The sequence below is a fragment of the Lissotriton helveticus genome, chromosome 4_1 (assembly GCF_964261635.1).
Source record: "Lissotriton helveticus chromosome 4_1, aLisHel1.1, whole genome shotgun sequence".
NCBI classification, from domain to species: domain Eukaryota; kingdom Metazoa; phylum Chordata; class Amphibia; order Caudata; family Salamandridae; genus Lissotriton; species Lissotriton helveticus.
Window position 1 is genome coordinate 103,276,658 of NC_136063.1, and position 16,122 is coordinate 103,292,779.

General features: G+C 41.3%; 1 protein-coding gene across 2 annotated transcripts in view; it reads right to left on the reverse strand.

The window, feature by feature from the left end:
- Window positions 1-16,122, reverse strand: part of LOC144828401 (NFX1-type zinc finger-containing protein 1-like) — a 1,040,362-nt gene that overhangs the window by 199,295 nt on the left and 824,945 nt on the right. For both annotated transcript variants that reach the window (XM_078686524.1, XM_078686523.1), the window contains exon 19: window positions 4,491-4,610. In XM_078686524.1, coding sequence (XP_078542650.1) covers window positions 4,491-4,610 — 120 coding nt within the window. The remainder of the gene's footprint in view (window positions 1-4,490; window positions 4,611-16,122) is intronic.

The following is a 16,122-nucleotide window of genomic DNA, read 5'->3' on the forward strand; positions in this document are numbered from 1 at the left end:
TAACGGCAAAAAGGCTCATCACTAAACGCTGGAAGACCAGTAAACCCCCCCAGGTGGCATATTGGCGCAGCTCCTTTGATAATTGGGCAAGAGCAGAAAGCACAGCCTTGCACAGGTAAGAAACGGCGGGACTCTGAGCATATCCCATTGCCCAGACCTGGGACGACACCTTGGCCGCTATTCACCGGGCATGCCTTCAGAGTGGAAACACTTAGACGCACCTCACCTGACTCGACTCTCGGCTATTACGCTAACTCCAGATGTGGTCCAGCACTGCAGTCCTGCACTTGGACCCCGGCGTGGGTAAAGGCTGTGCCGGAGCAAACGAGACGCGCTCACACAACGCAACCAGACAAATATGGCTCCCGCCGTACCATTAGCGCCGGGCTGAAGAAGGCTGTAATGCCAGAAACCGGTCCTCGGAAGCTTGTTTCCGGTCCAGGGAAAGCATGGCTTGGCAGTTCGGGCTGGACTGTTCCCATAGGGCACAGGGTCAGACTGATTTGCATATAGCCATGTCTGAACTGGGGTGGCAGAGTGGGCTAAAGAACGGTGATGGATCAAACCCAGATCTTTTGACTGGGTGTGAGTGTTTGATTGGTTCAGATGCTCCGTCCATCACCACCCCCTTTTGTACCGCTTTGGCCGCCATAAGTGTGGCAGGGTATGCTCAGACGTGAGTCCCTTGCTCACTTTGCCACTGGATTCAAGCAACCTGGGCTGAAGACGGCTGTAATGTCAGAAACCGGTCCTCGGAAGCTTGTTTCCGGTCCAGGGAAGGCATGGCTTGGCAGTTCAGGCTGGACTGTTCCCATGAGGCACAGGGTCAGACTGATTTGCATATAGCCATGTCTGAACTGGGGTGGCAGAGTGGGCTAAAGAACGGTGATGGATCAAACCCAGATCTTTTGACTGGGTGTGAGTGTTTGATTGGTTCAGATGCTCCGTCCATCACCACCCCCTTTTGTACCGCTCCCGCCGTACCAGAGCGGAAGCCGTAGTTGCCCCCTTTGGGCCCCCCTGTCCCCCCTTCTTGTGCCTGCCTCGCCCCCCCTCCTCCCCCTTGAACCGAGCCACCTGCGTGTCCCCCCCCCTGCTTCATGGGACAGCCGCACTGCGCATTGGATATCTCACATTAGCGATAGCACAGCACAAACGACCAGCCACTCTTTTGTTTGTTTGCTTCTGATTTTTCACGTTTTATGATGTCATTGTTTCTCATTTTATGGTGAAAAGTTCTGAAAAACAAGTATATTGTTTTGAATATCGAATGACAACCACACTACGCTGAGCCTGCCCTAATGAGTGTCCGAATGGGATCAGTTGTAGTGGCACTGTGGCCTGGTGGACAGGCACGTTTTCCCGATGAACATGACAGTGAGCCTGCCATTGCAGCGGAACCACTGGATATTGATGCACATGATTAGATACATTGCGATGCCATGTATGCAATGCATTTTCTTTTCTTGTTTCATATGCTTTCAAAGCCTACCGGCACCTTTGAAGAAGTGGCATTGATTCCCTTTGGATGATGTTCTTCTTATTACCTTTATGTGACCACACCATTTCTTGGCTAATTGTTTTTTTAGGTACACCTGATCCGCAAATGATATTTAGCAAGTAATGACATTACAGCAAACTGTTGTTGCCAACATATACCTTTGTATGACCGCGATTTTTTTAGATATGTCTCCACTGTAAATTCTTTGATAAGTTATGCAATCCTAATAAGAAATGTAATAAAAGATATTCCAACAAAAAAAAAATGGGTGATGTGCCTCACAATAGCCTCACAAGAGCACTTGTTGTGCATGATTTGAGCCTTGGGTCGTGCACACCAAGGGAACACTGGGTTCCATGCATGAAGTGAGCACGGAGGGCTGTACAGTTCAAAGGTACCAGGTGTTGTGCATTAGAGGTATAGAGGGATGTGCATACACAATGCAGGCACATGATAATATGCAACAGCAGACCCACATGACTGTGCAGTAGGGTGGCACACACAGTTTGATGTAAAAAGGATTCAAGTTGTCAGGAGTTGAGCAGTTTATGTAGTACTGATTTCTTTTTAGAGTTTTGTGGTTTGAATTATTTCTTCCATAATAAATGCTGGACTAAAGGTTGCATAATGTAAAGAAAATGAATAATATGAATAGATAAACAACACAAGGCAGATATTTTGGGAGGCAACAAAGTTCTTCACATGCATTTGATTTATTCTTTAGTGGTCGGAAAGCTATTAGTCAGTAGATATTATATTTGAAGCTGCCTGCTGTGAGACAGACAGAAACTTGCAGATCACATATGTGTAGAAATCACAGCTGCATGTGTGACACCCTAAGCCGGTCATGTTTTTTGGCCAGTTATGTTTTGCAGATTTGTAGAGGGCACTATCGCCCGGGAGGTTATCATGGTGAGAATTGGGTGTTAGCCTAGCCAAACCTAAGGCCTAGTGGGACTATTTGAAAAGCCAGCTTCTTGAGAAACTCAAGCAGTAAGGAGGAAGCTCTAATGTAATGTGGTAGGTCATTCTACGCTTTAGGATCCATGAAGAAGAAGGCTCAGCGGCTGGATCAGGTTTTCTGTATACGTGGGATTTATGCGGGTAAACATCTAGCCAAGTAGAGGAGTCTGGCATATGTGATTGTTGATGTATGCAAGGCCTGTGTTATGTAGTGCCTTGAAAGTGCGGGTGAAGAGTTTGAATTGTGCTAATTTGTGTATGGGGAGCCACTGGAGCTCCTTAAAGTGTGGTGTGATGTGAATGTGTCAGAGGAGGTTGAGAGTGATTATGGCAGCTGATTTCTGGATTATATGCAGCCGTCTGGTGGGTTTTTTGATCCTGGCATACAGGGTGCTCCGGTAGTCTAGCTTGCCTGTGACGAGGGCATGCATGACGGTTTTACAGGTGCTGATTCTGAGCCATTTGACAATCTTCTTCAGCATTTCCAGGGTATAGAGGCATGAATCGGTGACGGTATTGACATGGGTGGTCATGTTGAGTTTGCTGTCAATGACGATACCAAGGTTCTCGCATGGGTGGTGGTAGGGGGTGACAGTCCTAGCTCATGTTAGCCACCTGGTGGAGTCCTACAGTGAAGTCCTCTTCCCGAAGATCACAATTTGAGTCTTGTCGGTGTTCATCTTTAGGAAGTTGGTCTTCATCCAGCGGGCGATTTCAGTCATGCAGGCACTGAACTTGATCTGGGTTCTGGGTGTCTTTTCTGTGAGGGAGAAAATGAGTTGTGTGTCGACTGCGTAGGAGAGGACATTGATATTGTGAGAGTGGAAAATGTTGACTAGAGGGAACATATATGCCTTGTAAAGAGTCAGGCTAAGGAAGGATGATTGAGGAACTCCGCATATGAGATCGTGGGCATCCAGGTGTACAGTGCCAGACTCACTTGCTGGATCCTTTGGGTCAGGAAAGAGCAGATCCAATGAAGTGTGGGACCATGGATTCCAATATTGTGCAGGCGTTTGATGAGGATGGGGTTAGAGAGTGTGTCAATTTCTCCAGAGAGGTCCAAGAGGAGGTCCAAGAAGAGAAGGATGAGGGCTGCTATGTCTCCTCTGTCCAGAGTCACGAGGACGTCATCAGTGGCAGTGATGAAGACAGTTTCTGTACTGTGATTGGGTCTGAAGCCAGACAGACTGGTGTCAAGGATTTGGTGGTTGTTGCAGTACTCGAGGAGGTGTCAGTTGATGATTCCGTCTAAGACCCGGAAATGGTAGTAGGGAGATTGGGCTGCAGTTGGCGAGCGTTGAAATGTTCGTGGAGGGTTCCTTTAGCAATGACAGGACAGTAATGTGTTTCTAAGAGTCTCGGGAGGTCACAGAAGAGGTGCAGGCATTCAGGATGGATGTGCGAGAATGGTGCTGATGGATTACATTCTTCGGGAGAAAGTGTGGTGGGCCCAGGAGCATTTGGCATGCTGGGATTTCTTAAGCCTATAAGAGTGATGACATCTGCCACAGATAGCGATGATTCCCATGAGGTACACCACTTTGTTAAAATTGTTAGTGTTTGTTTCTTGTGAAGTGATGAACAACTCAAAATTACTAACAATCACCCAGCTAGGGCAGAGAGATACAAAAACGTTACTTGGAGGTCATTTTGTTCTTTACAGCTGTGACATCAGGTACAAGAGCTTTCCTAAATAACGTCACTTCTGTGGAATATAGTGTTACTGTGTCCCCACCAGTGCCTCAAATTTAAATATAAAACTGCAGGTACTCACTGTCGGAGAGGACCTGAGTAGTACTCTCCTGTAAAAAAGTACTGCAATCTTACTGATGTGCAGGTATGCACCCTTTCAAATACAAGAAATGCAAGTACTGAGTCCCTGAATGTGCCTGCCCATTTAAAGCCCTGCTTCCCATACACAGGAAAATCAAATGACAAAATATCTCAAGGAGAGGATTTCAAGGAAGCACCAGAGGGCCACTGGTCCAAACACAAGAGAGACAAGGGAGACTGCGTAAATTACCTGTACAGTCTCCATCGATCGTTCAGTGGTAATGACCAGAGGTTACGAATTAGGGGAACCTCATCCTGGCTCATTATGTCCTCTTCCTGCAGTCTGGAACGAATGCTGGCATTGTATTCACTAAAATGGAGAGGAAAGGCAGCATAGATGACAAATATATCACAGTTTAGCAGGATTATGTTTATTGAAGCCTGTCATTCATACCAAAAATCACAAATATTTCAACCAGGTCAGCTGTGTTGAGTGCTCTACTCCACTCATTGTGTGAAGGGGAACCCTCATCACATCAGATACATCATTTGTAATATCACATACTTATGCAGGTTCTTGTAGTAGGTTAAGTTCACTGAAGAAACATGTTACTTGCAGGGCTTAATGTGTAAAAGAAATAAGTGCAAGGGCTCAAAGTTCTGCTCAGAAGCCTGCGGCGGCACTACTGCATGTGGGAGTGCCTAATATTGGGTTATATGTATATATATATATATATATATATATATATATATATATATATATATATATATATATAATTCACTGAAAAAAACATAGGTTTCAGGCCTTATATAGTTAGGAATTTGCATTTAAAAAACCTTTAAAATTCACTCAAAAAACTATAAGTTTTAGGGGTGCTATAGTTAGCTGGACATTTCACTCATACAAAACCATTGAAATTGCTCCTATATAGTTAGTTGTACTAACTATATTCCGCGCACCCGCAATCCACTGCTGATAATGTCACATATTACATCATTCATGACATCACTGATGACATCTCAAATGACATCACTGATGACATCACTGATGCCATCATCCACTGACTGTGGTTTGCTTCGTTATTTAAATATGCATTATATATATAGCAATTTGCATTGAAGAATGAGTGGATATATAAAAATAAATATTTGGATGCAGGATTTAGTAGCAGTGTAATTGACTGTTTACTTGACCAATTTATAGTGTCTCACTAAATATAGTGGATAGTGACTAAACTGTTTGAATATCTGTATCACTTTGTCAGTTGTTGTGTAAACTGGTTCTCCAGTTGGTTACTAGCTATGTGAAAGTCTGTATTAGTTATTAATTAGTTAACTGAGTATTTGTATGGGAGAGTGAATGTGTGTGTGGTTCGGTGGGGGGTGTGTGACTGCCCAAAGATGTGTGAATAGTTGATTCACTAGATATATGAAGTTAAAACTACATGTTCTAACAGTTGTTTGGGTGAGTGAATATCTTTATGGGTGTGGTGATGAGCAAATATATTTCTCAATGGTACATTTCCAACAAACTAGAAAAATAAAAGGCAGTGTATGTGTCAGTTGTTGTATATAAATAAGTATACATAAGACTCAATGATTGTGTGAGTGACTGTATGGATAACTTTATACTTGTAATAATGATTTGATAATTCACTAAGTATGACTTACTATCTAAATGAATAGATGAAGGTGTGTTTGTATAAGTGTGTAGCTAAGTAAATATGTAAGTATGATCCATTGTTTGCATAAGTGAGTAGGATGACTTCATATGTGTATAGTATGTGTGCTGGTGTGTAATGTCGATTTAGGTGTATAAGTATTTTTGATAGTGTTCTATTGTTCATTGACAGCATGTATGAGTAAATCTACAGGTAAGTGATTAGATGTGTGTATACAACTAAAATCACCGAGTGGGTTTTTAGATACTTGTATTGCTGTAACAATGGATTCAAATATGATACTCTTTATTTTACAAAGAGTGATGAAATATTTTACTAGTGTATGAAAAGGTGTATGTGATTGTCACGTGGATGATGTCATCAGTGATGTCTTCAGTGATGTCATTTGAGATGTCATCAGTGATGTCATTGACCATGTCATGAATGATGTAATATGTGACATCATCAGCAGTAGATTGCGGGTGCGCGAAATATAGTTAGTACAACTAACTATATAGGAGCAATTTCAATGGTTTTGTACGAGTGAAATGTTCAGCTAACTATAACACCCCTAAAACTTATAGTTTTTTGAGTGAATTTTAAAGGTTTTTTAAATGCTAATTCCTAACTATATAAGGCCTGAAACCTATGGTTTTTTCAATGAATTTCAAAGGTTTTTTAAATGCTAATTCCTAACTATATAAGGCCTGAAACCTATGGTTTTTTCAGTGAATTTGCAAGGTTTTTTAAATGCTAATTCCTAACTATATAAGGCCTGAAACCTATGTTTTTTTCAGTGAATTTCAAAGTTTTTTTAATGCTAATTCCTAACTATATAAGACCTGAAAGCCCACCAGGAATCTCCAGTATGCGCCAGGGGATTGCATTGCAGAGAGGTGTAATGAAGCCACGCCCCTTTTTACACCTCTCTGCAACGCAGCCCCCGTGCATGTTTGAAGAGGGGGAACTAATTTCCCTTGCATACTGGGGGCCCCGGGGGGCCAACTAGCCCACCTTAAACCTCCAGTATGTGCCAGGGGGCTGCATTGCAGAGGTGTAATGAGGCTATGCCCCTTGTTACACCTCTCTGCAACGCAGCCCCCTGGCGTGTTTGCTGAGGGGGAACTAATTCCCCTTGCATACTGGGGGTCCCTGGGGGCCAACTAGCCCACCAGGAGCCTCCAGTATGCGCCAGGGGGCTGCATTGCAAAGAGGTGTAATGAGGCCTCACCCTTTTTTACACCTCTCTGCAACGCAGCCCCCGTGCATGTTTGAAGAGGGGGAACTAATTCCCCTTGCATACTAGGGGTCCCTGGGGGCCAACTAGCCCACCTGGAACTTCCAGTATGCGCCAGGGGGCTGCATTGCACAGAGGTGTAATGAGGCTCTTTTTACACCTCTCTGCAACGCAGGCCACTGGCGCGTTTGCAGAGGGGGGACTAATTCCCCTTGCATACTGGGGATCCCTGGGTCATACCTGCCGAAATTCCGAACGATTGAAAATGACTTTTCTTGAGAAACATTTGGATTTGGATTATCATGTCCTATACTTTGGAATTTTTGAAAGACTGACTTTGAGGATGCTATAAATTACTCAAGTCTGCCTGAATTGTGTGGGTAAAATTGATACCTAGTCACTTTGAATAAGAATGTACTTACGTCTCGTCTAACATTTGGAAGAAATATCTAGTTATATGACAACAGGATACCGACATAACTTGAAGGAAATAAGAACGCCCTGAAGAAGTTCTGTTGTACAGAACGAAACGCGTCAGCTGGCTGTGGTACATAAACGGAAGGAAAATAAAAGCATTTGAATATACACCAAGATTCAGCGCTTCAATAAGGACTCTAAGTGATATGATTTTATTGGACTTATTGTGCAAGTGGTGCTGTGCCAAACTTTGGAATATTCTCCACCACTCTCTACTACTTACTCTCTACTACTCCACTACTCTCTAATACTCACTCTCTACTACTCATTCTCTACTACTCTACTACTCTCTACTACTCTCTCTCTACTACTCACTCCCTACTACTCACTATCTACTACTCTCTATTACTCACTCTCTACTACTCTCTACTCTCTACTACTCACTCTCTACTACTCTCTCTCTACTACTCACTCTTTACTACTCACTATCTACTACTCACTCTCTACTCTTCACTCTCTACTACTCTCTACTACTCACTCTACTACTCACTCTCTACTACTCACTCTCTACTACTCTCTCTCTACTACTCTCTACTACTCACTCTCTACTACTCTCTACTATTCTCTCTCTCTGCTACTCACTCTCTACTACTCTCTACTACTCACTCTTTACTACTCTCTACTACTCACTCTCTACTGCTCTCTACTACTCACTCTACTACTTATTCTCAACTACTCTCTACTACTCACTCTCTACTACTCTCTACTAATCACTCTACTATTCACTCTACTACTCTCTACTACTCACTCTCTGCTACTCTCTCTACTGCTCTCTACTACTCACTCTCTACTCTATTACTCACTCTCTTCTCTCTACCTCTCTACCTCTCGCTACTTCTCTCTCTACTAGTCTCTACCTCTCTACCTCTACCTCTACCTCTCTAACTCTACACCTCTACCTCTCTACCTCTCTCTACACGCACACATATACACATATATATATATGCATATGCATTTATGGATGTGTATATATATATTCAGTGAAAAAACCATAGGTTATAGACCATATATAGTTAGGAATTAGCATTTACAAAACCTTATTTTACTCACACAAAACCATTGATATTCCATATATAGTTAGTTGCACTAACTATATATTGCGCACCCGCAATCCACTGCTGATGATGTCACATATTACATCATTCATGACACGGTCAGTGACATCACTGATGACATCACTGATGACATCTCAAATGACATCACTGATGACATCACTGATGACATCTCATTTGACATTAATGGTCACATCACTGATGATATCATTCATGTGACAATACAATGCATCTCTTCACACTTTAATATAACCTCTGTTACACCCAGTGTTAAATACAGAATATAATTTTTTAAACCATTGACACACCAATACTAGTTACTACATACGCACTCACTGATTCCTATGTTTACACACACATTCACTCATTCACCCATACAATCATTCATACATACAATCACTCATCTTTACAACACTATCATATGCACTCATACACCTATACAGACACTCACACTCTGCCACTCATCCATGGAGTTACTCATACACCTAGTCAGTCCTGTAAAGAATCAATCACACTTCCATTTTCTATTTTTTCCATTTTCCATTTAAACATAGAGTACCTTACATTTTCAAACATATACTAACACATACTTACTCTCTTATATAATCATTGATACAAGTACACATTGATCTGCACAGAGTCACACATCTCCCAGCCAGCCACACACACACTCATACAAATACTTGGACAATCAATCAATAACCCATATAGTTACTCATATAGCTACTGATCAACACATGCAGCAGTTTACAGAACAACAGACATAATGATGCACAAATTAAGACAGTTTAGTCACTAACCTTTGCACTCAGTGAGACACATTTAATCACTCACTCATACAGTCAGTCACGCACCTACTAAATCTTTTATTTAGACACTTATACATCCACTCATTCTTCAATATGTAAGACATATTTTAACTTTACAGAAACATACAGTCACTGGATGTTGTCATCAGTGATGTCATCAGTGATGTCATTTGAGATGTCATCAGTGATGTCATCAGTGATGTCACTGACCATGTCATGAATGATGTAATATGTGACATCATCAGCAGTGGATTGCGGGTGCGCGATATATAGTTAGTGCAACTAACTATATATGGAATATCAATGGTTTTGTGTGAGTAAAATAAGTTTTTGTAAATGCTAATTCCTAACTATATATGGTCTATAACCTATGGTTTTTTCACTGAATTTTCAAGGTTTTGTAAATGCTTATTCCTAACTATTTATGGTCTATAACCTATGGTTTTTTCAGTGAATATATATATATATATATATATATATATATAATGTATTGGATAATTCAAAAGAAATTGCCACGGTCTCTTCGTTGTTTAAATGTTTTTACTGTTTTTGTTTTGTTGTATATATTTATAAGTTATTAAAGTTTTATAATCCTACTACTTTGTTGGAGTGCTATATATTTTTAATATGACACATAATTGTAAAAACTTTGATGTACAAAGAGTCATCCCTGGAATCTTCCGCTTCAGGCTCGGTCCCCTCCCCAATCACAATACAGGATGGTTTTCAGATAGTAGGAACACGTGTGGTGTGACGGATCTCATCGGGTGTGGGCCTTGATCTACTATAACTCCTTTGAAGAGGGGTGATTCTTTACAGCTGGGGCCATGAACTACATCTGCAGGGCTAGCTGATAGCCTGGACAATCGGACACAGAGGAAGAGGAGTGTCAGAGGGTGCTGTAGTGAATAGGGCGAAAGGGAGGTGTCGGGCGGGCACAGAGTGTGATTCTCAAGGAAGAGCAGCGCAGATGGGGGGAGGTTTATTGCCCATGCATAACACAGAGAGCGGGGGTGACCAGTGCCTGGGGAAGATGCTTGCGAAGGTGGGGAGCCATGCTAAGGATCGACAGCGTGCAGAGAGTGGGTCTGGTCAAGGCATCTAAAATGGCTGCCGTGCACGACAAAAGTGTGGCATTTCAAAAAAGGCAAGATGGCGCAGACAATGTTTTTCAACACTTCCTCATTTCCTTCGAATCGAACGTTAACAGACGTTGGTGCATATTACCAAAGTTAAGCGATATTTATCGCTAACGATGCTTAGCAACGAATTTTTTACCGCTAAGCATCGTCAGAAATTATCGAAGATAAACCTTGCTATTATCAAGGTTTATCGCAAATGCGATAAAAAACGGCCGCAATGCATGAATATCGCTAAAAAGTCAGCGATATTCATGCATTACCGAGCTAATGCTCTTAGCCATGTTATCCACCTCCCATTGGATAACATGGCTAAGAACTGCTCAGGGCAGGTGTTAGTTTTTGGAGATATTCGCGCTTAGCGCGAATATCTCCAAAAGTTGGTAATAGGAGATAGATATCTTGCATGTTGTAATGCAAGTTATTGTGGTATATGGAACTCATACCATAATCTCTCAGGAAAGCAGAAACTGATCCTTTTGGGACCGCCTGAGAAGGCCTAGGAGGTGAGGGGTACTCTACTTTGCCCCCTTTTCACGTTCCGAACTATTTTTTTTTACTCTCTTCTGTAATTACACAAAATGGCAGCGATAAGATGCATCAGAGACAGACAGTGAGAGAAAGGAGGCCGGAGATGAAGAAGAGATGTCAAATACACATTGGAGATAATATAGTGGGAGAAGGAAAGTAAATATGAGTAAACTTACCATGTAACATAAAAATGTTGCACTCTATACTATAAGTCTCATTTTATACTACAATCACTTCGCTACAACCTCATAAATTAAAAATAAAAATGAATAATGTCTCAAACAATTTTTGATTTCTAAATATAAATTTATTCTTCTGAATTTTCAAAATTTGAAAGAACTAGTAACATGTCCTCATCAGGAATTTCCTCTTCAATCATCTCATCTGGAATCTCCTCATGAAAAGTCTGCAATGATGATTCTTCTAACTCTATGGTCTCCAAACATTCGATAAATTCGCCATCAACAGATTGATCCAAAAAATCATTCAAGTCATCTCCTCCTTGTGACAATATTTCATTATTGGTGCTCTCAATTTCAATACATGTAGTGGATAATTCAAAAGAAATTGCCACGGTCTCTTCATTGTGAGCCATTTTATTTTGAAATTGCTTGCTGTAAATTGCAGAAAAAAATAATCACTTTCATTTATCGTTTTTAGTAATACATAATATAAAACTAACTTTATCAAGTATTTAGTATAACAGAAGGACTGTAAATAAATAACAGAAAACATTTTTCAAATTATCTTCAAGTGTACAACATAGTTCCCCTTACAAATTAAAAACTCACCTTTTTAAAAGTAGGAGAAGTGTTAGTACTGTGTAAATCAAACACCAGCAATTGACCACCAAAAATTCCTCACAAATGTACCTCAGACAGTAGTATCACAAAATGGCTGTGGTTTCTTCTCATTTTAGATATATACATAACCAATTAACTTTCATCACACACAAATACAAAACCAAAGTAACATTTTAATTGGTTCTAAATTTCAACACTTTCAAATGTGTTTTCCCCATGCAATTTTCCATAGGACATTTAGATACGTCTACAGCCTGAATGGCTGAACGGAATTACACCAAACTTGGCAAAATGGTACATCAAACCTAAGAGGTCAGGGAGGATCTACTATGCCCCCTTATGGTCATTTGCCCCTTCGCTTTGGCCTCCTCTTGTCTCTCGATCCTACCGAGAGACAAGATGGCGGCCACTACGGACTGTTTGGAATGTTTACAGACGCCGGAGAACCAATCAGCTTCGCAAAGCTCCGTAACGCGAAAAGTACGCGAAGCGGAGCGCTGTTACAGATATATATCTTTTTTTGAACGTTAATTTCTCAAAATCCACTGGAGCACATATATTGAGACCTAGCAAAGGCACATCGGGCTACCAGTCCCTACAATTTTGCCAAGTTTCGTGCAAATCCATTCAGCCGTTCGATTATTATTATTATTTTTTTTTTTTTTTGCCCCGCGGGGCCCTTTTAAAACCTCCACATCAAACCTAGAGGGTCAGGGAGGATCTACTATGCCCCCTTATGGTCATTTGCCCCTTCGCTTTGGCCTCCTCTTGTCTCTCGATCCTACCGAGAGACAAGATGGCGGCCGCTATGGACTGTTTGGAATGTTTACAGACGCCGGAGAACCAATCAGCTTCGCTTCACAAAGCTCCGTAACGCGTAAAGTCCGCGAACCGGAGCGCTGCCTGGTCCGCTGTTACAGATATATATCTTTTTTTGAACGTTAATTTCTCAAAATCCACTGGAACACATATATTGAGACCCAGCAAAGGCACATCGGGCTACCAGTCCCTACAATTTTGCCAAGTTTCGTGCAAATCCATTCAGCCGTTCGGGCTAAAAGTGAGGCCAACCGCCCTATGGAAAACTCAATGTTAAAAACACGTTTTGGGACCCCCCTTTTTTCTCGGCCCCCCTTGACGAACCCCCTCCCAAATTTTCAGGGGCTGCTCAGAAACAAAATGTTCCATTTTCCTGAAAATTTCAGCCAATTCCGTCCACAAACGCCAAAGTTATTAGACATAGAATTTTCAAAAATCCCATAGAGAAAAAATCCTAACTATATATACCTACTGGCGACCGCCAGTAGGTAATACACATACATATATAAACATATATAATCTGCATATCTTTATAAATACAAATATAAATGCATGCATACATATACATATATGCATACATATGCATGTTATTTACATGAAAGTTTTAAAAACACTAATAAAAGCAAAGCTAAAAAGCCACCTCATTACAAACAGAATGGCTTTAACTTAAACGAGGGCGAGATCTATTGCATTTTCAATGCTTGTTTACTTTGGTTCCATCAAGAAGGCATTCAGATGTGTCACACATTTGCCATAAATTCTGAATGATAGCACTCTAGTTGCTCATTAGATCACTGTAGTAAAGCTACTGCTCACTAGGGAAGTCTGCTGCTAATCATACTTTCTATGGCAAAATGAACCCCCTCATTTTGTTCCTTATCACTTCATTCCAATCAAGATGGCTTCTGGTGTGCCATACTTTTGTCATAAGTAAGACTGTTAGCGCTCTAGTTGTTCTTTAGAACACTCTGGGACATTCTGTCATTGGGCTATACTTGGGCTACATCTAGGTGATATTTGGGCTACATTTGGGCTCTTTTGTCTCTGGTGGCCATCTTGGGAGACTGCATGTCAGAATTTTTTAATGAAATAGAAGAGGATTTGGGAAGTCACTCAAAATGTGCCCTAATGTTTCTTTCTGCAGCACTAATCATACTTTCTATGGCAAAATATATCCCCTCATTTTGTTCCTTTTTAAATTAAATGTTTTAAGAGTTACCACTTTATTCTAATCAAGATGGCTTCAGGTGTGCCATACCTTTGTAATACGTAGGACTGTTAGCGCTCTAGTTGTTCTTTAGAACACTCTAGGAGGCTGCAGTAGAACACAAAGGAATCAACTGACAGTCTCTGTCCTTGTTGGATGTACATGTTTTACTGAGAATGTCAGACTTCATGCTCACATGACTGAGAAAGATAATGTGGATTTACAGAAAATATGCTTTCAGTTTAGCTTATAGATCCCCTTCCAAACCACTGTGGGAAAAGCATGAGATAATAGTTTTCTTTCAAACATGATTCATGATATCCCAGCAGAAGGGTTTTTCACATGGTAAAATCACCTTAGAACACACCACAATTCCTAAAATGAGTATGGTACCATCAACAAATGATTTATAATGTAACTAAAGTCCTAAAACCCTCTGTTAACTACAATGCTTTTTAATGAGGTGCTATCATATATATTGGTCCCAAGATGGCTGCCAACACTTCTTGGATGAAGTGCTGACAGCCAATCAGATCTCACGATGAGATGTGTGGTTAGGCTCCGCCCAGATATATATGTGTTTTTGAAGTTAATTGTCATAAAAACCACTGGAGCAATTTTCACCAAATATAGCAAAGGCACTTCTGCGTACCAGTCCCTACAATTTTGCCAAGTTTGGTGTAATTCCGTTCAGCGGTTCGGGCTGTACCCTTGTCAGAACATCCTATGGAAATTAACATGGGGAAAACACGTTTTGGGACCCCCCTTTTTTCTCAGCCCCCACTTCACGAATCCCCCCGAAACTTTCAGGGAAGGAGCGCAGCGGAGCTGGCCAAAATTTCGGAAAATTACACGCAAATTCCTCAACCGGCGCCAAAGATATTCCCAATAGAATGTTGCGGATTTCATATGGTAGCTAGGTCCTAACTATATATATCTACTAGCTATCGCCAGTAGGTTATATATATATATATATATATATATATATATATATATATATATATATATATATATATATATATATATATATATTACCTACTGGCGGTCGCCAGTAGGTAGTTACAGTTAGGACCTTGTTTCTATTCAAAAAGCGTTTTTTGTTTTCCCAATAACTTTGACGTCGTTTGACGAATCTTCACAAAATCTTCAAAACTAGTGGCCCGCTCCGGTCAGCTCCTGTCTTGAAAGTTTTGGGGTGATTCGTCGAGCGGGTGCAGAGAAAAAAGGGGGTCCCAAAATGCATTTTCCCCATGTTAATTTCCACAGGAACTTTCAGACAAAGCTACAGCCTGAACTGCTGAACGGAATTAGACCAAATTTGGCAAAAAGGTAGATCTTGGTTCAGAAAGAGCCCTTTTTTTAAATGCTGTAAATCCGTTCAGTAGTTCCAGAGAAATTTAAAAAAGAAACATTTTCGATATCTGAGCACAGAGGAGAAGTCGCAAACCCTCCCGAGCATGAGCTTCATTCTAATTGGCTGTCAATACTTCAAACCAGGAAGTGTTAGCAGCCATCTTGTGACTCGGTAAAACCGAGTCACAAGAAAATAGCGAAAAAGAGGTTGAAAATCAAGACAAGGGGGCAGGGTAGAAAGACCCTGACCCATTAGGCCTGCTCAGGGGGTCCTACAAAAAACCCAAGGACCAAAAAAGAATTAAAAAAACGAAAAGAATTGGTCAAATTTGCCCTGGGGTCGCAAATCTGGCAGAGAAAATTATAAAAAATGAAGCGCGGCCTTCCGCGCTTTGTTATTTTTAAGCCCCCGGATGGGCCAGGTCACGGGGGCCTTGTCAAATTGTATAGCGGGGGCCCCCGGAGCCCCGGGGACCGCCTCCTCCCTGGGGCTTTTTTCATTCTTTGCGAGGGCATGCAGCCCCCCCCCCCCACACGCCCTGGGTGTAGTGTAGTTCGTATATTCCCAATAGGCTCTGCGCATTGGAATAATATACACTATAGATTCGACATAGGACTGAGGTCAGTATGTCTCTTTCGAGTATACTAAACTTAATTGTGTGTGCTAGCTAACTCAGAGGTCACTAGAAACTTTCTCGAGTAAACAAGAAGGAATTAGTTTCTGACAACCGCATAAACATGACAACTTTGTTTCCCTTAGAGTCGAAACATATCTTCAGCGTCGTGGAAACAAT